General features: G+C 37.3%; 5 protein-coding genes across 8 annotated transcripts; 1 reads left to right on the top strand and 4 right to left on the bottom strand.

The window, feature by feature from the left end:
* Positions 1–1,121: 1,121 nt before the first annotated feature.
* On the bottom strand, positions 1,122–5,929 carry LOC117238653 (alpha-tocopherol transfer protein-like). 4 transcript variants are annotated; one of them, XM_033503741.1, is made up of 8 exons: positions 5,523–5,929; positions 5,365–5,428; positions 2,755–2,899; positions 2,413–2,572; positions 2,146–2,326; positions 1,817–2,002; positions 1,625–1,730; positions 1,202–1,362 (listed from the first exon to the last, which is right to left on the bottom strand). In XM_033503741.1, exons 3-8 carry the CDS (start codon positions 2,891–2,893, stop codon positions 1,202–1,204), a joined length of 933 nt encoding a protein of 310 aa, XP_033359632.1. In that variant the 5' UTR covers positions 2,894–2,899; positions 5,365–5,428; positions 5,523–5,929. The 4 variants fall into 4 exon arrangements, with proteins under 4 accessions (XP_033359634.1, XP_033359632.1, XP_033359633.1 ...); XM_033503742.1 differs by lacking the exon at positions 5,365–5,428; XM_033503740.1 differs by lacking the exon at positions 5,523–5,929 and having other exon boundaries at positions 5,365–5,499.
* Positions 5,930–6,912: 983 nt separating this feature from the next.
* Positions 6,913–8,191, bottom strand: LOC117238657 (BEACH domain-containing protein lvsF-like). Its single transcript, XM_033503747.1, has 3 exons — positions 7,850–8,191; positions 7,468–7,785; positions 6,913–7,222 (listed from the first exon to the last, which is right to left on the bottom strand). Exons 1-3 carry the CDS (start codon positions 7,927–7,929, stop codon positions 6,937–6,939), a joined length of 684 nt encoding a protein of 227 aa, XP_033359638.1. The 5' UTR covers positions 7,930–8,191; the 3' UTR covers positions 6,913–6,936.
* Positions 8,192–13,186: 4,995 nt separating this feature from the next.
* LOC117238648 lies at positions 13,187–14,392 on the bottom strand. The gene is made up of 2 exons (XM_033503728.1): positions 13,975–14,392; positions 13,187–13,574 (listed from the first exon to the last, which is right to left on the bottom strand). Exons 1-2 carry the CDS (start codon positions 14,320–14,322, stop codon positions 13,203–13,205), a joined length of 720 nt encoding a protein of 239 aa, XP_033359619.1. The 5' UTR covers positions 14,323–14,392; the 3' UTR covers positions 13,187–13,202.
* Positions 14,393–14,682: 290 nt separating this feature from the next.
* Positions 14,683–17,332, top strand: LOC117238647. Its single transcript, XM_033503727.1, has one exon. The coding sequence runs from the start codon at positions 14,711–14,713 to the stop codon at positions 15,467–15,469; it is 759 nt and encodes a 252-aa protein (XP_033359618.1). The 5' UTR covers positions 14,683–14,710; the 3' UTR covers positions 15,470–17,332.
* Positions 17,333–18,712: 1,380 nt separating this feature from the next.
* On the bottom strand, positions 18,713–20,690 carry LOC117238663 (zinc finger protein 713-like). The gene is made up of 2 exons (XM_033503756.1): positions 19,880–20,690; positions 18,713–19,306 (listed from the first exon to the last, which is right to left on the bottom strand). Exons 1-2 carry the CDS (start codon positions 20,571–20,573, stop codon positions 19,029–19,031), a joined length of 972 nt encoding a protein of 323 aa, XP_033359647.1. The 5' UTR covers positions 20,574–20,690; the 3' UTR covers positions 18,713–19,028.
* Between the last annotated feature and the right edge of the window lie 4,986 nt (positions 20,691–25,676).

The following is a 25,676-nucleotide window of genomic DNA, read 5'->3' on the forward strand; positions in this document are numbered from 1 at the left end:
GTAAGATTGCAACCGAAAGGGATTTCTGCATTGATGTTGTCCCGTGCCTCGGCTTGGACCACCATTAGCTCATCAAGTCCGTTAAACGGACACGAAAGAAGGCAGAGACGCCGAACGAGGCGGACTTAAGTGTCTGGAGCTGTTCGTGCAATTGTTAAGTAACAATTTAAACCGTGTATAGACTGATGAGCACAACGACTTGGTGCACGCTGCAACGCATTAATATCTGACTGCCGTCGTGTCAGATCACTAGAGCATTCATCTTGCAATTTAATTTAGAATTTGTTAAGATAATTGGAGTTATTGGTATATTAATTGATCATTTGTCCCTATAATTAAATTATTAGATGCCATTGTTAGATAATAGGTATTGGAATATTAATTAATTATTTACTGACTACTGATTTATTCGATTGTGTAGAATAATTTTTGGCATATATGGAAACAGAAAATTTGAAACTTGTGTCAGTAGTACCTTAGCTTTTCTACAATTTTATTGCAAACGATATTGAGTAGTCTGATGTGCATCAAACAGTTGCGTTTCACTTAGCAATCTGTGTTCTGCATTGGGCTATCATCCAATATCTTTGCAACAATGTTATTGCTATTCATAATAATACGTGCTACGGCAGTAATTGGCAATTCCAAAAAGAATTCCATATAATTTGATTTCTACTATAGAATTTTTATCTTTTTTGTAATTCTGTTTAAATATGTTTGTTGAATTCCAAAGTTCAGTGCATTTTTTAGATAGTACAATATACCTCTGAAAGAAATTTTATATAAAATATTTATGTAAAAAAATAGTTTATTGTTAATATTGAGTAAACGTTACAAAATAGCAGAACAGTATATTTTTGATGCATTAATGATAAAATTATTCGATTAATCATCTCAAACATTATCTCAAACGTTATTTCTATAAGATAAGCAATATCAATTTCTACTGAAACAAAAATATACCAACTGGAACATGTTCCAAAGTTTGGAAGGGTCCTGTGGCGCTATCTGAGTTAGAACTTTCGAAGCGTTCTCACCAAGTCTAATTTAAAAATCGAACAAGTTCCAAACTGTTCGTTTAGACGTAAAACATAGTCTTTGTTATAAAAAACAACCTTAAATACAATACAATATTAGATTGAAAATAAGGTACAAACGAGAAAATAATCATAGAGAAAGTTAATTTTTGATTCGAGAGATCTTAATCAATATTTAATTGTCTGAAAGAACCCTGTAATCCATCCAGTTCTGCCAGAAGTCTTGATTTAGATTCTGGAACTCTGGCTTTTTCGTTTGTTCGGCTAAGCTTTTCTTCTCGCAAAAACCAATCTCTGTTTTTCTCAATTTTCTTTTTCCACGCGTCTGAAAAAAGAGAGAAGGAACTACTTTTAGAAAAATTACTAAATTATAAAATTGAGATTACTAAAAATTTAAAATTTGTATAGAGATTTGTTTATTCTATAAATAGCCCAACGAATATTTTATTTCAAATACCTACTTTAAATACCTCTACGTATTGTCTGCATTTTGTACATTTTTACTTGTCTAAATTTCCGTGAACACCTGCGATCTAATCATAACAAATTTCCAAGAAATTTGTAAAAAGTGAAGATCTTTCACGAACCATTTAATTCATCCAGAGTGCCTGCTTTCCCACCCCACTCGTTTGGAAGTATATCCTTGTCCATGTAAGGGTACAATTCCTCACCACCACCGATATGAATGCAAAACTTAAAAACGAAGAATGCATTCGTATTATAATATAAAATAATATCGTGATCTATGAAAATCAAAGCAATTTTTAGCGATCATTTACTTTCTGTACAAGTCGATCCTTTAATAGAGGGTAAAATATATTTAGAATACTTTCAATGAAAGCGGGCGCGTGAAGGAAGTGGACTCTATGCAGTCTTAATGGCATGCTATCTTGCACTGCCAACATCGACTTCCGGACGATGCTCTGCGTTGGACTGCACTTCGTAAAATGAATCATGCTGAATCCCTAATCGAAAATTTAAAGACTTAAATAAATCAAAAGATAAAAAGAAAACTAAACAATGAAATATCGTATAATACAATTTTCATGAAATGATTTTTTATTTATAAAATAGAATACTGTATAATGTTAATTTGATGAGATAATACCTCGAGATCGATAACCATAATGTTTGATAGACAACGTTCTTCCATTAAACGAGTATCCAGAACCATAAGAATCCTCCTGGAGATAGCTTGGATAGAAAACCTCTCTGTACTAGTGTCTTTTAATCGCAAGATAGTTACGCGGTGTCCTTCGTCGGTTAATGATGGTAAGACGAAATAATTGCTAATGGTAAATTGGTAAAATATTGAGTTAATCTTGGGGGAAGTTAGAAAAAATTAAATTCCAAATCAAATAATTGAATTAGTTACATTGCTTCGCAGCATTCTTGAATTTCTCGCGCAAACGGATCTCGAACCGCGAAAAATTCTGGAATCGCTGTACGCACGCTGAAATATCTCTCCAAAATCATCTTGCATCGCTCTATGCTATTTTTGCAACCAAATAGGAATCTTTCAAGCCTCGCATCGTCTGTGATCAAGCAATTTTCAAATTAAAATTTAGATCTTTAAATCTTCAGTCTTTAAATCTAAATAATTTGTGATCTTTAGAGAGATTTATAATCACGGACGAAGGAAATGCCTTTTCAATAACATTTTTCTCAAAATGACATCTTTCCTTGCTTCATTTAAAGTATACAAATAAAATCAGACCCATATGATTAGGTAGATGAGGTTGTTTCGACAGCCACTCGCGTATGGCAGCCACATCGCGTTTCTTCACTTCCGGATCCGTTGGAACCGCCTCGTTTATCCGTTTCTGTTGTTCTACAGTCGGTGGTAGCAACGTCATCGCGTGCTACAATACAACAAATTCATTTTCATTCGCCTCAAACAGAAATCTCGAACCTTGACTATGTTATCGTAAATCGCGTTAAAACTTGACTAAGTCCGAATTCCATGGAACGTTATCTGTTTTCACTTGTGCACGCAATTTTCACGCGGAGGAAACGGTTTATCTCGGGAACAACACATTAACAATCGATATTGACATTCGTCACGCTCTTTCGACAAGTATATTTGCGCATAAAGTGCAGAACTCATTGTGGCCCCTTCGATCCTACACGAAATTTAAGCTCTGTTTCTGTCCTCGAAACATTAAATCTCGTTAGATTATGTAAAATTATTATATTCGACAGAGTCCTTGACTAACTAATACGGCATTTAACAAGCTTTCAATTATAAAGACTTGCTAAATTATAGTGGGACTGAGAATCCTTGATTTCACTCAAGACCTGGGCCCGGACTTGGACTTTCAATTAGCATGATTATGTCGTAAACATCAGAAATGAATATCCATGACTGTTTTTGCCAGTTTAAAAGCATGTCGTTCTTAACTGCACAGCATAGTTCCAAGAATATTTTCAAGTACTTTATTTTTGTTCTTACTTTGCCTCTAGTGATTCTAACGTTTTCTAATATTTCCAATGTACCGAACACTTAAATATAATAGCAAATACTTAACACTTTGAATATACTCGATATCTTGAACGAAGTATCGTTGAATCGAGAAATAATAATCACAAATAACGCGAAATGCATGTTCATAAATTTTTTAAACTTTCTAGAATTCTAGCAAAAAGGGAGAGAGAGAATATTTGTTTTATGTAATGTCAGTGTCTTCTCATACTTTGGACACCGAAACTTCTAATGCATGGTCAAATTAAGAAACGTGAACCTTGAAAAAAAGGAAACGAAACACATTTCAGAAGAATTTCCTTAACTTTCCATTTTTATCTTGATCTCTATCCAATCGTTTTTTCTAAATCATCCAAATCAAAGAAGCATTTACAAGACTTTTGAAATTTTAATTACCTTTATCTTCAGCTGAATATTTTTATCAATTAATTTTAATGTTTCCTAGTGTCGTGAACATGACGAAGAAGGAGGAAATTGCACGCGATTTCTGATCTTGTCGATTAAAGAAACCATCGAATCGCGAAGGTGAAACGATCGTCCGGAGGAACACCTGACAACGCGAGAAAAAGAAAAAAGAAATTCGACGTGATCGGAATTGGACATTGCCGGTGAATTGCATCATTATCGAATCTTGGGTGTAGCCAATTTTTTCTTTTCGTAACTCGATCGGAGAAAGCTGCCACGAAATCGAGTGCCATGTCGTCGAAGATCGCTCGAACGTGAGCAAAATTAGTTAGATCGACGTAAAAATTGGAAAAGTCGTAAATCAGTGGAAGAGAAAGCGTGATCGATGTAAACAACGAAAAGAAGGCAATTGTAAGTGCATTCTCGATCGACGAATTCGATTCTTCCACATCATCTTATTCGTTCCTTCTTCCATTTGGTTACAATTCGACAGCGAATGTTTACTTTTTAAAAAAATCTCATGTTCGCCCATATTTCATATTTTTCACATCTTTATCTCGTAGGAAACTTTTTATTCGTTCGTATTTCAGCTTTTTCATATTTTTATCTTTATCTGTATTTTTAGGAGAACGAAAATAACGAGATATCCGTGAGCAATGCTTCGGATATTTTACTTATTTTTGCATACCTGCATACGCCTTCCATATTATCGCATCTTTGACTTTTCTTCCATAAATTGATAAACATACACGGATAATTACGATTATTGAAAAAAAACTGCTGTTCTTCTCGGCTAAAATTTTATTTATGTTTATTCATCTTTGTTTTTCTTCTCCTATCCTCGCTCATACTCGCTTCTTTCGTTATTGGTATTTTAAAGAAGACTTCAATAGAATATGTTTCTTAGCTCTTTGAATTCATTTCACACAAAAATCTCTAATTCTGTTACTTTCAACCGATAATTCCATTTTAAATACTAGAGGAGGTAACAGAGGATTCAAAAGAATAGTTTTACATTCGTGACCACGGATCCTTCGGAACCAATCGACTTTAACCAAATCAGTAAAAATGTATCGAGTAAGACGAATCGATATTTCTTTGCAAAAGGATATTTCTGGTTAAACTCCCATTAGCTCGATTGGATAAGAGAACATTCGACCACGTATTTATGTGGTCGAGCGTTGGAAGCTGGTATGCATGGGAAGCGTACGAGTTTGCAGTTGAAAAGTGATTAAGTCAAAGTTCTATTGATTCGATATTTCTTTTCTCGTGGTTCCTTGAACCTGGTTGCTTATACTCGATAATTTAATGAGATAATAGATATTGTTCCCCATTAGACAAAGATAAAATTATATATCCCTTTCAGAATTAGTACCACACGTTCATCGATTCTAATTTTACTTCAATTTTAAATTGCACATAGCTAAAATTGATTTTTACCTTTTTGTATTCTCCTAACGCGGAAAATAATTTCTTTTCGTAATTCACTCGCTTGTAATAGAAACTGTAATAGAAATCAAACCAATTTTTTCGGTGATAATAAAAGTACAAAGTTTAAAAACAAATTGGAAGTATTTTGACCTTGTAGTTTTACTTACCAAACTACTCTCCAAATGGAATAAATCGTTCCACAAATTATCACACCGAATTTTAGATAGCAAATGTCATAAGTGTTGTTTCAATACGAGATCCAAAATTTCCACTAAGCTGTGTTCAACCTGTGGAAGTCGACAAGATACTGCGATATCTGTGTAGAGAAGAGCAATTTCTTTAGTCTGGCCCACGTGTTCCCCACCTTCGTAAAATACAGGAAGCGCAATCGGGCAACGTGGTTCACATGGAAAAGAAATTAGACGCTGAATTTTCTCTTTTTTCTTATCGTCTCGAGATTCTCTGTGTATGCGAAACATTTGAAACGGAAACTATATAAACTAACCATTACGCGATCGATTTTCGCGTCGTGAGTAACGAAAAAGAAAATTGTCTCACGGAGAGAAATTTTGAATTTTTTAAAGCTCTAGCTCCTCCCACATTTTTCTTTTTATCTTTGTTAACGTTACAATTTCTAAAAATTTATTCGCGAAATCTTGCTATAGTTAAGGAAATAATTATTTCCTATTTTCATTTAAGACTTCCTAAGTATTAGAAATAGTTTTCCAATCTTTTCCTGAAAGTTTCTTGAAATTCATAAAAATTTGTTATATCGCACGATGACGAAAAGATCGTTTATTCTCGACGTTTGTGTACAAATTTCTTGAGAATATCGTAAAAATACACAATCGTAAAAATACAAACCACGATCGTTCGAACCATCGAGAGACAACATGTCAGTCGCCGGAAGTTTGCAGTGTTCGACGGCCCAAAAAATTGGAAATCTTACTAGCCTTTAAATGTCAACGAAAATGTAAAATCGTCGAAGTGAAAATATTGAGACATCTGGCGAAATGTTTGATGGTCTTTCTGTATGCGATACCATTTGCATGGCTTGCATCTGGTGCTGTCTATTCTCAAAGTGGTAAAAGTATCGCATTCTTACATTGATTTAACCTCGAATAAACATCGATTAATCGTATTACAGCTTCCCAAATTCTATCAGCCTCAAGGAAGTCGATTCTAGTGAACGCTGCAGTTGGAAAAATCCCAGTAAGACAGGAAAGATGTCACGACTTGTTCAGTACTGTTTGAGCTTTACGGAAACTCTAATACGCTATAAATCTTGCAGAGGAAACAACTGTTTCAACGACGTTCAGAAGAATTATAAATATCGAGTATCCATAAGTGAAGATCTGTCAGAAGATTTATAGCGTCGATAGGATTTGTTAAAATCCTTTATCGTTACGATAAAGTAAAAATAAAAATCTCGTTAAGATCAAATATTTATTCCAAATATATAAGATAGTTAATAGGAAATGTTTCAAATAATTTATAAATACCGTCCATATGCTCGTGATTATAACAGAATGTAAACTGATAATAATATATGAGAAATCTGCTAGATTTATTTTACAAAATTCAATTATACTGTTCCTGAGGCGTGTATTCAGATATAGATTGATGGTCAAATTGCGATTCCATCAGATTCGAAATCGGTACTTTCTTCTCTTCCGCGTTTTGCTTAGCATTAAGATCTTTCATGGCCATTTTCGTGGCAATAAGATCAGCGTCATTGTCTAAAATCTGGACGATCTTTTGTACCGTTGAATATTCCATCACCACCGCCGATTTTGGATCGTTCGTAGTCTGCGACGCTTCTGACATTCTCGCTCTATCTTCGAGCTCCCAATTTCCTATCATTTCCCTGAAATGTAACCAATTGTATCTTTTTGTCTCTCGTCTTTTACGGTATAAAATCTATGATTAATAATTTTGGAATAATCGTAATTTACTAATTTTAGTAGAGTTGGTAAAGTTTCTAAAATCTCTAAGATCACGAAAGAAATTCTAGCGAAATCCTGATAAAATTTCGAACAGCCGACCCAGAAAAGTTCCTTACTAATTCAAGCTTCTAATTTCCCTAACAGAATTCTAACAAATATTCTTTACATGGACGACAGTCGTTCGTCGCTAGGTGTCTTGCTTCTCGACAGATACTTCGATTTCAATTTGTGCTTCGAGTTCTTCCTGTTCTTATTCTCACGGTTCATCGTTGAATTCGATTTGCTGCGACTGACTGAATTTACAAGGTTATCCTGTTTCGAGTGTACAGGTTTTTTCGACGGATTACTGTTTTTGGACGAATTATTGTTCTTTGACGAATTGTTGTTCTTTGACGGATTATTCTTCGACTTGGACGGATTCCACTTGGTGCTCTGTGACATGGGATCTTTCTTGAAACAGCAACGATGAGTTCGATATTGCCACCTGCCGAACACGCGTGCATTAAGAGAGAAGCAAGAAGCGAAAAAGCTTATGATATTTTGTTTACCATAATGCGCAAGTTGTGACAGTGGAGCTGAACATAAAGAAACAATTTAATACTGTCAGTACGATCAGTGGTTCCAACATGATAGGGACTCGGAATCGAGTTTGAGAATTTTTAACAACGCCAATGACGATGATGATTGAGACGAATCGTGAATTTGGAAACAGCCGTCGATCGAAAGACACTGAAGTTACAGATTCTGTTTGCTTCGAAAATAAATGACGAACGATTAACTCGATGTAACGATATGAACAAGCATCTTTTTGATTCAGCTTCGACACGCATTAATACCATGAGAATAATTTTCTCATCTTTGTTAAATTAGAAATTTGAAAATTTCTTGCACCGATAGCGTAAGATCGTCGAAACTGAAGCTTTCGGATGTAGACCGTGTCTTTACTTCCAGTTAACTTCTATCAATTTTTCCTTAGCATAGCAAATTTCCTGCGATTCCATTCCACTCCAAACTTCCGCCCTACGATTAAAACTTATTGAACAACAGTTGGACGATATCTTGTTCGAAAAGATCTCGACATCCGTCCAAAAATCTCAACCTCAATAACCACACCAGATTCATCCCAGGACAACCAGCCGTCTCTCTGACGAACTGTGTTAAACTCGTTCCAAGAGGAGTACCTCAATTTGTCCCAGATTCTCGTACACGTTGGCTGCATATCTCGCATAGTCCCGGATAGGTAATGGTCCCGGAAGAGGGGAAGCCAAGTGAGAAATCCGCGCAGGAAGCGTGTACAGATTACAGTAGCTGTCGACAGGGGTAGCAAACGAGTGATCCAACCCCGCAGTGATGCGATCCTCTTCTCTGTGGGGGTCTTTCAGCCATTTCTTTCGTCAAGACCAAGCACAATGGCCGCGGTAACCGCAATATAAAAACGAAATCTATGCGTCCCTGTAGAGACGCATCTGTGCGACGAGATCTATAATGATGATATTACGTTTCGTGAATGACTGGATGTCGGTGACTTTTCGTTGCGGTTCCGAATGAAATAGGCGCGGACCACCCGAGGAGAAATCACACGTTTTCCACTACCTGCCATGCGTGCATTTAGCTGTCTATTATGAGCCCTGCATATATATTATTTATTTATTCTCGAACGTATTAGGAATTGGAGTTTACGGGTGGCAGGGAGATATCGATAGGGGAGGTTTGAGAGAAAATTGAAGGGAAATTGTATCATCAGGTGGGAATAGAGATTATAGTGGATGATCGACAATGAGTATAGTAACGAAGGAAATGCGTCGAATTACGTACAAATTACGAGAGAGAATTAAAAGAAGAAATATATATTTTTTTTTAATAATACCAGGAACGCTATTATTTTTCAGCACGACCAGCCGTGTGAAAATCCTCGATTATAACATTCCATGAAATATTACCAGTCTTTGACATTGGACGTGTTTTCTAGAAGAAGTCGTGAAGATTCTTTTCTATCCGTAGAAGCGATTCGTCCTACGTATAATATCTTGGTCACTTGTCGTTCCATTCATCGGTGACCACATAGGCCTTTCTTTGCCATCGATTCCCGCTGGAAAAGACGTATACTTTTGCATCGCCGTGATCGTACGTGTCACGCTATTTTCCGTACATCGAGGGCGTCGTTCTTCTCGTAGCCCGTCTAATTTATCGACCAAAGCTTTTGTTAGACCGATAGACCACACAGAGAGATCGACACTTTTATGAACTTCCACGACGATCGCGATTGTAAAGTCTCCACCACTCTTATTTTTCACTTCTTCACACTTTCTCGTTTAATTCTCTTCGCGCGAATCACCAAAGGCTGATTTACCGTTTAAAATTGTTCATTTTTACAGGAACACACACATGTTGGAATAAAATGTATCGGAAATATTAAAATAGGATTGCGATAGAAATATTCTTCGAAACTAATCTCGTTTTATGTCTCTATTAGGAAGACTTAATATTTCAAGAAGGACAATGCCATTTTCTCTTATATTTTCGCCGAATTTAAGCAACTTTCTGACGATCATGGAACATGATACGGTCGAAAATAGACAGTGGGAAGCTGTTTCAATCAAAGATATTCACAGTCATTAGGAAACTCGTTAATTATCGCATCGGGAGTATTTCAAGACGTAAGAAATTTATGGGAGATACATTGAAATAATTTTCAGAGGCCTGAAATAGCCTTCAAACGCACTGTCCTAGATCAGGTATATTCCGTGGAAGTTTCGTTACCTTCAGACGGAACGCTTTTTCTGAGCGTGGCCGTTTTAATCCTTGACTACTGATTTATTTTCACAGCGAGTAGCTCCTCCCTGAAAACCACTTAACAGTTGATTCGTCGACGTCGGCTATTTGTTCGGTTGACATATAATTACCAGTAAAACGTCAGTTATGGTTGTACAATCCTATTCTGTCTCAACTTGCAACATCGCAAAAGCTACAGCATCTAATTGTTAACAAGTTGACTAGAAAACAACCCTTAGTTACGTCCTCTGAAATCAAGCCACAACGAATTTGGTATCCTGTTAGGACAGTTAGCGTAAAATAAATTGTCGTTCTTCTACTAAGAAGTTAAGGTAATTAGGGTAACTATTGGGTAACCAGTTAAGAAGTATATTCTTAAGAACAATATTCTAATAGCAATACAGTAGAGCCGAATAATAGTCGTGCAAAATATGGTATGGTAATAGAAGAATAAATTGAGAAAATAAAGAAAATCTTGGGAAACTTTTGCAGAATAGCTTTTTAGTAAAGTTTGCTTTCGGTAAATATAATATCTTCAAATATAACATCTAGTAAAGCTAAAAATTGAGAAGAGCCTCGTGAGAGTCATTACAAAGTTTCTTTTAAGAATCGCAAGAGCTTCGATCACCTTGCGATGTCATTTTCCTTCAATTGTAAAAAATCCCTTCGTATATTATTTTTAACAATTATAGAATCTCTATCAGAGTCTAAATTTGAAATTTGAAAATTGATAAACTGCGTACAAGTTTCGCCGTGAAATGCACAAAAGCTTCGACCATCCTGAAGAACATCTTCTTCTACTAAGTTACTCTTTAGAAGTTTAGCACAACCACTTTTCCACCTAAACTCAGAGGAGCCACGGATTCTTCTCGGTTTCCCTCGTTTTTTCATCATAACGTCGAATCGACCCCGAAAAATCTTCGAACCGATTCTCACGATTGAAAAAGTCGGGAGTCAGGTGCTCGTCTGAATGGACCTCGACTTGGACGCCATTCACTCTTTTTCCAAGCAGCAGAAATAGCCACCCGCCCACCAGAGCCCCGTTTCTAGTGTCAGAGAATTAAGAAAAAAATACGGGGACCCGCAGACAATGAAGAACACCGAATGAAGACGATATTTCAGCGTAACATCGTGGATATCATGGGAAGGATATTCCATTCGATGAAAAATGAAACGATCCACGTTGTTCCCAAAGAACGATTATGGGCGTAACTGAAGGATCTTCTGTCGATTCTTTGAGCATAGATAGCTGCTACGATATAGAGGAATTTTAATTTAAAACATCGAGCGACGAATTGATAAAATAAAGAAAAAGATTTGCCTTTTAATTGATCTCTATTCACAGCTTGCTCAAGCTTAAAAATTCTTAACGTTTTTTCGAGAACTACTTACTATCTTCTTTCGATGTTAGTACAATTCTTAATACTGTCTAATATTAGAACAATCGTTTTTCGTGCAATTAGACTATCTTCTAATGTTAGAAAAATTATTCCATGTAGTATCTCGGAGGTCTAAAGATTTGTTTGTACATGTTACAAAAGATTCTTAAACTTACGTGGGACCGTGCGAAAGTTCTTCATTCTATTACCGAAGTCTTTCCAATTATCTTTTCACCCTAAAATTCCCTCCCTCGAGAAGTTTCCTTTCTATTCGTTGAAGAGATTCGTCCCACGTATAATATCTTGGCCACTTGTCGTTCCATTCATCGGTGACCGCAGACTTTTCTTTACGACAGACTGCCACTGGAACAGACGTTCGCTCTTCCACCTACCGACGCGATCATACGTGTCACGCTATTTTTCGTACATCGGGAGCACGTCCTTCTCGTTGTTCGTCTAATTTATTGACCAGAACTTTTGTTAGACCAGCCGACCACACGGATAGAACGACTGCGTTTATAAACTGCCACGACGATCGCGATTATGGACACGCCACGCTTTTCTTTCTTATTCCTCCATACCTTTTCGTTTAATTTTCTCCGCGTTATCGAGTCTTGTTCAACGAAAGAACTATTATTTGTTTGAGATTTCGTAGAAATTGAGAATTTTTCTGCCGTTGGAAATATAGAAAAATTGCAAACATCAGATCGTCGAGAAGATTATCAAAAATTCGATATTATTGTTACTCTTATGTAATTAACGCACATGCATCGTTATTAGCTCGGCACAGATACCAAGAAACCAAAGACCTCCGTAAAAATGATCAAGAAATTCCAAATTACAATAATATTCTAAAAATGTCAAGCTATCCGATTCACCGAAATTTCCCGTTATCACAGCGTGCAATCAGAAGAATCATTAAAAAATACCATCCTATATTCCTCTGAGAAACTTGTCAATGCTACGCTACGCAGAATACCCGTTGTCATTCGCAACGATCGTTGTGAAGTAACAATTACAAAAGGAAGGAAGGCGTTAGAGGCAATTACAAGGATCATCCCAACGTTAATTCGAATGGTTCACAATAAGGTCCCAGGAGAGGCGTCGCATCATCGATCGTCCTCATTGACGATTCCTCGTTGACGATCCAAGGACCTCTTCGGGAAAGCGGAGCATCGAGGACGATTCATCCGGCCGTAACGAAACAATTTTCTACAGATGCTTCTGCTATAGATGAACGAGGAAGGAGGCACGCTGACTCGCACACTTTTACGCATCACAGACCTGTTCTTACATTTTTGCGAACTTCATTGAGGAACCCTGTCTGCAAGTTCATTCAGAAATCGTTCGGTAGTCTCGGCGTAAATACGTAGAATGACGATGTACCTGCGAGTTCGTTGTAACAATGACTCGGTAAGTGTTGACAATGCTAATACCGAGGCTTTTTAGGTAGTAAAATTGTTTGTAGTATTTTCAATAATTCCAAGGCGACTTTCTGTGGCTTCTAGATGTTCGATGATATTTTAGAAGTTGTCTCACTTTTTAAATTTTGGCGATGTAACAATGATTTTTATGATTCTGGAGAAAACTTCTCTTAGATCTTTACGAGGAAGAGGACGAGCTTTTTTAATTCTTTAAAATTGTTTTCTCCTTAAATGTATTTTACTATGCGAAACAACGTGGCCTTTATTTACTTCTCTACGTGCTTTGAATTTTTTCAAACGATGAAACGTTTCTTACAGATTCTAAATTATTTTTTTCCCATCTTCCCCCGTTTTTTAATTTTTCTTAATTTTGTTTTTGACATCGTCTTCGCTGTATCATGTTCGTTTTGCGTAAAATCAACGTTTCGGGTCGGTTGTTGATATTTCAGTATCGGTTCTTCCGGAGGTGGTGCCGGTGGTGTCGGTGGTTTAGGCGTTCTCAACTCGAGTTCTACGTTTCTTCTCGGTTGATCAACGGAAATACCCTTTTTTTTCACTTTTAACATGAACACGTTCTCGTTTCCTTCGGTCACGCGATCCGTATGGACTTCCTGGGCATCGGAACCATCGAGAACAGGGTAAATAGTGAACGTCCTGCACTGATTATTCGTGTTTGGACCTCCCCTACATTGGCCAACCTGCGTGACATTAGCGTTTGTTATACTATATTTCTATCTATTCTTCGATTTTACATCTTTATACTTGTTGCATTGTTTTACATTTGTACTTTATACTTGTTTACATTCTTTATACTTGTGCAAAAAATCGGTTTTAAATTCGTACATAATTATACATGTACCTTGAATATTATAGCCAATAGTATTTTGTTACCTATCACGTATTCCAAATGATACGATAATTCACTCGTACGCAAAGTAACAATTTATCTGTTTCTTCCAATTCAAACCTTTGTAGAAAGATCATACACGATATACGTATAATCAATATTTTTCAGTTCATCGTATACAAAACTAATAACCGAGTGTTTAATTCTATATTTCAATTTTATATTTAATATTTTCTATGTAACCTTTGTACCTCGTAAGAAATGGCTTGAGGCTTGGTATCTTCCTCGTCTATTTTCGCAGCAGCGTTCTTCGACTCGACACGGAACAGGATCCGATTGTTGTCAGTCCCCTTCAATATTTTCGGCCCTTGGGTGCTCGTCGGCCTCTGTATTTCTATCACGTCGCAATCGCACGGAGGATCCCAACCTTTCAACTTTTTCGATTTTCCCTTTTCTCTTTCCATACGAATTATCAAATGATTTCCAATCACCGCAGTCCCGATTTCTCGGTAATATCTTGCAGAAGGATCGTATTTCGGTTTCGAGGGTGGACATTCCGGTGGGCAGGGTACAGGAGGCATAGGTGGGCAGGCATACATCTCTGATTTCGATAAACAAATTTAATAACGACAGGCTAAGTAACTCGGCAAACCGGAAGATCTATTTTAAGGCATAAATATCTGACACTTGTAATTTGTAATTTAGATATTAGTTACTTTTTATAGGTATTTTTGAGAAGGATGGGGTTAATAAATGTTCTGACAGATTAAAATGGACTAAAAAATCGATTTTTATTGCAACTAGTTCAAGACATTGGAGAAATCGGACACGTTCATAATATTCGACCGATCCATCCATCCTCCGTTCTCATTAACCAAACTCGTAAATTAACTCTCCCCCATGTAAACCCTGTGTTCTAACCTTCTTCTTTTTCCTCTTCCTTCTCTATCTTCTTGCAACAAGCACGAATTATACGAATTGTAAAATATGATGCTGGCGACTTACAAATGTGGATGTCCCCCGTCAGATAAGAAGCCACCGTGTTCACCCTGTTGCGAATCCTCCGCTGTTGGAAGAAGAGTGGCCAAGCATAAAAGTCCTGCAGATTGTCCCGAGAGTATGTGTTGCAGCAAGCGTTCGTTGAGACCCGTTACTTCTGAATCGAAAATCGAAAAACCTCCACCGTGTTGTCCCACGATGCCGTCTGATTCCAAAGAATTTGAAAGACCTTGTAAGCTTCGTTCAGAGATCGCGGAGAGGGGATTGCCTTACAAGGAGATGGAAGTTACTATCAATGATAATAGATTGGTGATTAGAACTCAGAAAGAGGAGGTGAAACAACAATACGATCCTCCGTGCGATTGTGTCGAGGAGTCTCGGCCTGTTGCGATGGTCACCGACGAAATTGATCAACCTCCGGCTGCAGGAAGCAGAACGGTTACTCTGTATCCACGAGCGAAGAAATCCGACGAGAAGGTGACCGAAAAAGCGTGCGATCAGGAAGAAGCTACCGACAAGACCGCTAAGGCGGAAAATCCAAATATATTTATATTCAAAGTGAAGAAGAAGAGTAACAACGGTGACAGGACGTTTAATATCGATTTGGAGTTTAAGACACCGAGACCTTGGTCGATGAAGAAGAGAGCGGAGTACGAGATGAAGTTAATGAAACCTGTGGAGAAGACTCCCACGGAGAAAACAGATACGAAGATGAGTATTTCGAGGAAGAGGAAAAAGAAGAAGTGAATTTACCTGAGGCCATTCTCAACCGTTTACGACAGATAGATAGAATAAAACAGATTAAAATACCAAATAGATTAAAATAAATAAAATGGCGCAGAGAAAATAAATCGCAATTAACTAAAATATATAAGCTGCAACCGTTGACTCTGTACGTCTCTTCTTTTCTTATTTTTCACGAAATATTCTTCTACAACGGCCTCGCTAACGTCCCTCTTTGAAAACGGTCAACCAAACGACCCGATATCCGTCGTGCGTGATCTCTGTGATCGCGAACGATCCATATATCAGCGAGTCAACGCGCCCCAGGAGTCGTGCACTGTATGGAGCACGGGGGTAGTCGTCGATGGCCACCTGAAAGCGCCGGGCGACGAGGCCTCGACGTCTATTAGGGGCTAAACGATTCTTAAACGGGAAAAGGAACGCATCGAGTGTCAGAGACGTAACAATGACTTGGGTAAACATTCCGATATACAGGACCACCCGGGGAGCGAGATGCACGTCAGTGGCTATGAATCGAGCGAATACGAATGACGGTAAAGATCGAATGCTTCTTGGACTGCGAAGGAATCGCTGAAACTGAGAAAATTTGGCAGTTGATAATTTTTAAAAATCTGCAAGCAAGAAGTGAGAGAGTCAGAAGCATTTCTTATTAGAAAATATCGTTTTAACTTTATTACATCGTTCGGATTATCGTTGACGAATCGAGCCACGTTTCGATATCGTTGAATATTTTTTAAGGAAATAATTCAGAGATTATGGAATGAAAAAATTAAATTAGGCAACGAGAAGAAAAAGTAGTAAGTGTCTTTGATCGTTGTACTTGCAATTAGTTTTCAATGGAAAACTGAAACGAATTGCACGTGAAACGTGAGCAAGTGTTGCTTCGTTCGCGAGTCGTCGAAATGGAATCAATGGTGTCTTCGCACCGGGTGTTCTTCCTGTTCCCTCGGTCTTCTTTCGATAATCGTATCTCATATCCATGGGGTGTCGAGTAAAGAATACAAACTTTTGAATAGCGTTCCCGATGTTGTTGAGTAATAGCATTTGCCAGAAATCGAGATCAAATCGTTTCTTCGTCCCAACATACGCGCAAATTGTGTTATTTCTTCAGACCATGTTAAAAGAAAATATCTTATCTTTACTTTTTAGGTAGTAACGTAGGAGGATATCCTGTCGTCATAGTTGAAGTATAAATTAAACGATGAATTCTTGTCGCAGATTATTAATCATACGATTAATTTATTACGATATTCGGATATGAAAAATGTAAATATAAACATTAGAAGGAAGCAAAGGAAAGCTCGAGTTTCAATCAGCATTGTGAAATAAATCCATTTTGGGCTTATTTAGGGCTTGTTTTGGAGTCAAGTATCTACAAATGACGTTGAAGACACGCCTTCCGAAATTCTGACGTTACAATCGAAGCATCACAGGTTCTGTGGTAATCCGAGATTAAGGACCATAAAATCGGATTACAGGTAATCTGGCTTACGTTCAACCAAACGCTCAACACCATAAAATCGAGACCTCGTCTCTCCAGGCAGCAAAATTCGTGGCTACGAACGAACTATTTATAGAAGCAGAAACGCATTTCGTATCATTGTGAATATTTATGTGTAACGAATACCGAAGAAGAAGGAACAGTAAATAAATAAAAGACTGATTTATACAAGGTGAAAAAAATTAAGAGCCTATGTTGTCGTATTTCAGTAAATGAGTAGGTAGGTGTCGACGAGCTCGAAGACACGTCTCAGCGGGGATGCTGCTACCCGACACACAACCAGAAATCCGCATGTTCTCGTATAAAAGCGCAGTCCTAAGCTGACTGGATTTTCTCATCTCACGTAAATCAAATTTTCGTGCAAATTCTTTGTTATAACGAGTCTTGAGGTTGCGCCAACTATATAACGTTACAACGCGATATAAATTTACGACGAAAGTGTACATTAAAACAACAATATCGTTACGTAGGAAAGAATTCTATTGGAATTTTTTGACAATACGCAGTACGATTCGTAGCAACAGTGCAGATTAACGTACTTCAGGTGTTTCTTAACGTCGATGTAGATATAATTTCTGAAATATAGCGTCGCGTATAAAATTTTCTCTGCCCCACGATTCGCTAAACGATCAACGATTCCGCCGTAGACGTAATCTAATAGCCGCGCAATAATCTCCTCGGAGGGAAAACTAATTGAATTCGAGTTTTTTTTCTTCGCCACAATCTGGCCAACTACCCTTCGCGGTTGCTCACCCCACAATCGACCGAAACATTTACGTATGCGGCCACGAACCGTCGCGTAAGAACGTATTGCAACGAAAACGATGGTGAACAAAAAAAAAACGGAAGAAGGGCAGGGATAGACTTACACGCGGTAACCGACCCTTCCGGAAAGCAAAAGGGAGCAACCCTCGTTCTCCCTTGTACCAGCCCTTCTTCGCCAGTCACCCTATAACACGAATGAGATTTTTCTACCCTTCGAACTGGATTTTCGTGCAGCCATCTTAAATTTAATTGTCGAGAAAATGGTGGTGTCGATACTCGACGCCTTTGATCCTTAACGTTTCGTATTTATTAAACGCTTACTTTTAAATTTATTTGTAAATACTTATTTGCGAATAGATATTGGCCCTTAATCCTTCATCTACGTTTGTATTTTCACTGTAAGCTCTGAGATTGCTTGGCCATTTTATTTATTAAAAATCACTGTGTCATATAGAATTTGTTTGTTAATTGTTTTTTATATTTGGATGCATAGTAAGAGGGAGTAAAATTCTTCAGAGATTTTAATGGGAGTAAATAACAATTCAAGTTGCTCCGAGAGGCGAGTGATACGTAAACAAGAATTTAGTTTTAGCATAAGAACGAAGATCGTCGTTCGTTACAGTCTCCTATTTTGATTTGAAAACTGGCAATCATAACGACTGGACTATCATTGATATCGATATCATAAAACGCAATAACACAGTGATAAAATATTCTACACGCGTAATTATAATAGATTTATACGAATTCTAGGTAAAACTGGAAACCATGAAGTTTTAGAGAGACTTAATAATTTACCAACAAATAATAAAACAGGAAAAATAGTTTATAAATTTTGTCTAAGATTATCAAAAATCGAGAACTCGATTAGAAATCTCTTTACCGTTTGTTAAACGTTACGTATGCCGACTCAGTACGTTATAAGTTGAATCGATTAAGGAACGTGTAAATTTGACAAGAATAAAAGTGAAAATTATCAATTAAAGAAACAGATAACAATTTATTCGTCATAAATATATGTATAAATAATTATAAGCTCTTTTATAAACTCTCTTACAAATTCATAATGTATGTACATTCGACTAGCAGCATAGATTCGCTAAGGTGTTATAAAGGATATTGTATAAAAAATATAGTACGATTTATAAAACAAACTTGATAAATGATTCTTGAAAAAGATCAAGAATCATTCTATCAAGATAACAACCATTATTCAATATCCGTATAACATCTATACATTATATACATTATATTTATGCTTTATAATAATTAAAGTAGTCGTTAGGAATAAATATGTCATGTTGGAAAATTGTAATGTGGAAATAGAAGTCCTTGAGACGACAGTATGTGGCCCGGTGTAAACATTCCCAATGTAGCCGCCGACAATCTATAATCTCGATTTTCATGTGTCCTCATGTGTTTCTTCAGATGATCCTTTCTTCCGAAACTTTTTCCGCAAACGAGACAGGCGTGCGGTCGAAGTCCGGTATGAATCCTCTTGTGTCTTGTTAGCTCCTCGTTTCTCGTAAATGCTTTACCACAATTTTCAACATCACACTTAAATGGCCTTTCTCCTGCAATTAGAAAATATTTTCTTTTAGAAATTGTTTTTATACGATGTCAAGAATTGGAAGAATTTAAAAGAGGATTATAGGAAAAAAGAGAAACACGACGACTCGCGTTTGAAAGTTTGAATACTTAGATCATATTTGGACCCTGAACGATTTCGATACTCGAACGTTTGGATATTTGAATTATTTCCATATCCGAATATATTTGAAAATATGGAAATTTAGATATATGAAAATTCATAAATTTCGAGACTAAAGTTTCGATACGTTGCACGATTTAACGATCTAAGACTTTGAAACTCCAAAACATCGAAAGATTAATGTACTTCGACGTTTTGAAACACTGAAATATCGAAAGCTCGAGAGTGCAAAAATTCGATAGTTTAAAAGTTTCTAGGACTAAAGTATATCCTCTAATCGCAAAAACAACCACAACACTTCGATTAAAGTTTACTTAAGAAGCGACCTAGAAGTTTATCCTATCCTTAAACGACGGGATATCAGACTATTTATAGATAACCGGTAGGTAAATATATTATGAAATTTCCGGGTGTATAAATATATTAAGAAGCTTACCGGTATGTATTCTGATGTGTCCCTTGAGCTGTCCATTATTGCTAAACGCGACGTTACAGTGTTCGCATCTAAACCTTTTGGAACGCAATTTCCTCGGTTCCTTCGCCTGTCGCTGCAAGATCTGGACGGTACGGTCCATAGTCTCTGCATTGAGATTGCCTCGAACATCGTACGAAGGTTGAAACGCGCTGAGAAACTGCGTTTTTCTAATATCTATCCAAGGTGGATAGGCTATTCCCATCTGAGGCGGTAACCGCGCACTCATCATCACAGCATCGAACGAAGTTGAGTGCGGTAAATTAAATTTGCGGAACGAATTCCAGCTGTACATCGGATGGAAAACAGGATCTACTATGTGATGAACCGGAGACGTTAGATGATCCACTGTGCGCAACGAATTATCGTTTAGCGGATGAACAACCTTTGATGTCAGTTGTTCTTCACTGGGTCCAGAGCCACCAGAGTTTTCAGGCAAATGAAGAGAAGAAATTCCGATTTCCGAGGAACTGGCTTCGATCGCTTTACCACGGATCATAAAGATGTTGTAACACCCTTTTTCTTCTTTTCCTTCACAAGCAACGACGATGTCACGGCCATTATCATGACCGACTGGTACCTCGATCTGTTTCGAGTAGTCCCGCGTATCTAAGTTGCTCCAGGGCCGAAACAATCTTGCGCTGAATTCGTCGCACATGTTGGAGAATTTGAAAGTGGCCTTCGATGAAAAGTTCTTCGATCTCCGCAGTAACAATGCTTCTTCGATGGTATGTGACTTTACGTAACGCCTGGACGATGCTCAAGTTTCATCACTGGAGAAATCGTCAATATTTATCCATGAACTTCTTGCAACTTGCACTTTCGAAGCACGATATCCCAAGGACGACTGTTAGATCTGACAGCGTTCACCCCACGGTAATATAGCAACGTCGTGTGCCCACCCTCCACTCCGGATTGGATGGTTTCATTATAAAAGGTAACTTGCCCCACTCACGAGGGTGAGGGAGAAAGGGACACACGCTTCTCCACTAAGGGCGAAGGTAGGCTTTAGAGGGGCCGATCGAGGGCTATGAGATACGCAGCCCCTTTTGTCGGAAATTAATCGGTCGCCACGGCCACGGACTCTTGCCCTTTTGACAAAATCAACCGATCGAAAGGACGAGGAGATAGAGAAAGAAAGAGAAATCGAGTTCGGCGAATCAACAGGAATTGCATTGTCGATTCGCAGCTCTGCATGCTCGACGCCTATCTTTACCTTTGTGCCTTATACCTTTAGTTTTAGATATGTCATGTATTTCGTCGCGGACTGCTTTGTTTTTGATCTATCATCATTGTTGATTGAAATTAACGTATGTGACTTTACAATATTCAATCGAGAGGATTATATTAAAATTGTATATTTATCGAAATTTCGAAAGAAAAATTTCATATTTTATCGAATGCAAAAGAAATTTGTTGCAATTCATTTGCAGAAATTTCTTTTGACGATATCTATCGCCTATCGATGAATAATTGTAGAGTACAAGAAACATGACAATCTTTTCATGATAATATGATGTAAAAGAAAGACTGCTACATACTTTTTTAATATTTGACTGCGATTTTAGGAAAATCGAATCGAAGTAAATAGAAATAATTAATAATTTTTATGAATAAGATACATGAGAAGGACATATGTAAAATGTATTAGAACGTAAAATTGAACAATTGTTGTAGTCCTTATGTATAATGAAAACATATATGCTTGACGAAAATGTAATCTAGACAAATTTTTGGTTGTCTAAATAGTATAATATATACTAAAGTAAATCATAAAATAAATTAGACATAGTTAAGTTAGTTGAACGAAATATCATTGTCTAACCCTTCACCACTACCTCATAGAAGTACGACATCTAATGAATAAAACGAAAATAAGCATACACGAATAACCAAACATAAAAATACACTCCAAACAAAAGAATCATAGCTAAAATTAGCAAGTTTATCGCACTCATTTCAACTGCAATACCCCAGACCAGAAGTACGTTAGTAAAACGTTCAAATAGAAAATCCGCAAAAGATACTTTCATACAAAATTGTCACTTCAAATTACGTCCAAAATCATAAACTCTGGCATCCATAAACAAAAGTAAACCGATGAAAGGATTAGATCAAGATCATCGCAAGAAAATTTTGTATATTCGAAACTACGAAGGATCGCGAGACTCCGAAGCTCTGAAATTCCGATTCTTTGAAAGTCTAAAACGCAGAAGAGATCTAAACTCTGAAAAAAATTTGAAACGTGTGAAAAATTTGAAGGGTGGCACTTTGAAGCAATTAAACTTTAAAAAATTGGAAATTCGGGCACATGGAAGCTACGATACCTCGCGTTAAACACCGCAATTAGAAAATCTAGAAACGTCAAAGGCTTATTATAACATATCGCATGATAATTCTCTTCGAATTGTTTCTCTCAACGTTCGATATCGAATCCGAGTGCCGTGGACGCGTGACAGGAAGCAACGATAAATTGTTTATACGTCCGATGAAATGGAACCGGCGAGAAGGTACTTTAGACACAATGAAACAGGACAGTCGGCTCTGCTATGGGATAGTCGTGTTCTCTATGGGATGGTATTCTGCAAAAGTTACGAGGGTGGAGCTGCGCAAAAGTGCGTCTTTGATTTATTGTAACACTCCAAGTTAAGCTACCCTTCGCGAGAACGGGCCACAGGCCATACATAGGTTGCCGTCTATTTTCCCTCCGATATGCTTTATCTATCTCTGTTACACTTGCAGCAAGTTTGTCCTTCTGTTCGAAACGATACTCCTGTACAAAACCGACTTCAGGGATTTTCCGCGACCGTTCCGCTACCGATTCCACGACACGATGTTTATAACGTCAAGTACGTGATATTTCGGATTGCGTAAATACGACGTCGTTATATAGATCGACATATAGGTAAATCGAGGAAAAAAACGAGCACGGTTTTTAAAAGATTCGAGTCGGCGAGAGGAAATGTACGTGTGTAAGGAAATTCAAAACGGCGAAGGGAATTTTCTTCGTCGAGGAAGAGCGTTGAGCAAATGCGAAGATCGTTAATTCGTTGCCGATTTATAAAACGAATATGAGAAATTTTTCCATTGCTAATCAGGTAGCATTTAGAAGAATTTCTATGATAAATATCTGTAGACGATCAGAGAGGATTTAACCGGTTAACTACGTTAGGAGTTCAGTTTCAAAAATCGCTTACGGGGTGCGCGATGATAAAGTACACGAAACAATTAAGGGAATAGCCGATGATTAAAGAACAAAAGGAAATTACGATTAGTATTACGGTACGTTTATTATTTTCGTTAACGAATAATCGGTAACGATATTATTACCGTCAGGAATAGGATCGAATTAAATAATAATAAAAAGACAGATGTTTACATATAGGACGAAAGCGAGATCGTTTCGATCGTTTAGATAAGACTTAGAATAGTTGCGAATGGATACAACGAATAATAGCTAGTTGAGGGAGAAAGAGATTGATTTAACGAAAATATTAAACACTGTTTCAGTAAGAGGATCTGTCATCTGAAATTTTTAATAGCAGCATAGTGTCAAGAGTTTAATCGTTACAAAAATAGCTAAACATTCAAAGGTAGTACGATAATCCGGAGACATTAGTACGATTAGAACAATGATTAGAATAGCTATTGAAAACGCTGTGAATGTTTTAAAAACATCGAAAAAGGAATGAAATCCGTGAAAGTTCGTTCAGCAACTTACCGATTTTAACTGCATTTTGCAATGCAGTTATTATATCTACCTGGCGGACTTACAGATAGCTGACTTGTGGCGAAAATTCAATTTTTCGTTGAATATTAAGAAAGCAATCAAAGAAGACGCTAACGACAGGAAATATGCCAAATAAAAGCTACGCAAAGTTCGCTGAGAGTTCTTCGAAGCTGAGAAATTCTAAAAAGGATTATTTCGGAAATGCTCTTGATATTGCTTGCAAGAATACGCTCAAAGAAATACCGGAAAAGCGACTGGCAATATTTACCCAGGCCTTTTTCGCTAGGAAAACGTAAACGTTCTGTCGCGATTTTGATGGATCGGCCGATCGAACGAGAATTCTCTAAGAATCCCTCGATCCGTCTTACTTTACAACCTGAACGTCATAACAACGACTCGTAACCAAGCGGAAAAGCCTTCAAGCCATTTCATCGAAAAATTTGTTCTTCGTTTCCGTTTCCATCCGATTTTCACTGATCAATCTGCATCGCCTGATCGCGCTACCCGCGCAAACAAATTCGCTTGGCAATAACAACTTTCTTTCTATCCTCAACAGATACGTATACGTACATTTCTATAACCGCTTTTGTCGAATTTAAATTTCTTAGAAGAACGTTCGAAAGTATAGGAACGTTTATTTATCGCTTAACCGGAATAAATGGCAATATTTTATTGTCATTTTATGTTTTATCGTCATTTTAGTTATTTCGTTACGACTTAATTCTGTGTTATAGCAGTCGCACATAATCCGAGTTCGACGAGTATACTCGTCTTCCCTTAGATTTTGCAACGCATTTTAGGTACACGCCATTCGAAGCTTTCAAAGTGATCGCAATAGCAAACTAGCTGATGATAAACTCGACGAACTTAAAGTAATAATAAAATAGCTTTTGCAACGATGATAGTAACGATAATAAATATAACGATAGTCAATAGAAATATTTTATTTCAATAGCTGGAACATACATGAGAAGGGAGTTTTATGACTGAATATCTCAGTTTCCTCGTTCCCGAGAAGTTCGCATTATAATTGGCACAGGTTACAGTTGTCGATAATTAAGGAGATGTTGACAGTTAAACAATCCAGAAATTTTATGACGGGTAAGTAAGCTTTGTCCTTTTGCTCGTAATATCTAACAAGTAGTTCCCTTGTTCGAATGTCACCATGTTTCGAATGTGTTAGCGGTAAATGAACAGCTCACGGCATGGAAGCTGTTTTTATCACCGGTGAACGTCTGTTCGAATTTGATTTTCAACGATTTTCGAGTTAGAAACTTTCTAGTACACATTATAGAAATTCAAATTACCTGAAACACGATTTGATCAACATGAAACTCATAAAAGTATCGATGAATCTGAAATCTTGATTAATTTACTTTCTTACTTCGTTGTAAGATCGCTCAACTTCGAGTTTGTAGAAGTTACGCTTGAACTTTGGAGGATCTTCGTTTTAATACGCTCACGAATATCTTTCTGACTTGACCTAATAAATTTTTTATGGAAGTTTTGCAAGTAAATGAAAAAAGTCAATCGCTCGATAAACAGAAAAAACATTGCATCAGGCCGCGTGCCTCGTCGGATCTTCTTGTACCGCTGTCACGAGCACATGACCGATCGATCGGTATAGAATTTTATCCCAATTTTTCGAAACTGCGATCTCTACGCAAAAAAACAAACATGTTTTCGAGGTGGAACGATAGACGTGGACCACACGTGGGCGATTAAACTTGACCGATTATCCTCCGATTGTCCTCGAACAATATGAAACTAAATTTCTGACTAGCTACGATGACCATCGATCATCTACACCTTTTTATTCTAGATCATGCTAGACGCGTACCCTCAGAACTATTTTAGATCAATGAATACCTACAAAAGTGATGTACAAAAACTTTGTAAAAATAAGTGGACGATATAGCTTGAAGAAAAAGAAATCACACGCACATAACGCGAAACGTTCAAGATTTGAAACTGAAGAACTTGGAAAGTATCGATCACGATCTTACCTACACGCGTTTCTCTTTACACAAA

Source organism: Bombus vosnesenskii, unplaced genomic scaffold, assembly GCF_011952255.1.
Source record: "Bombus vosnesenskii isolate JDL3184/JDL3185 unplaced genomic scaffold, Bvos_JDL3184-5_v1.1 scf7180000013579, whole genome shotgun sequence".
Classification (NCBI taxonomy): Eukaryota; Metazoa; Arthropoda; class Insecta; order Hymenoptera; family Apidae; genus Bombus; species Bombus vosnesenskii.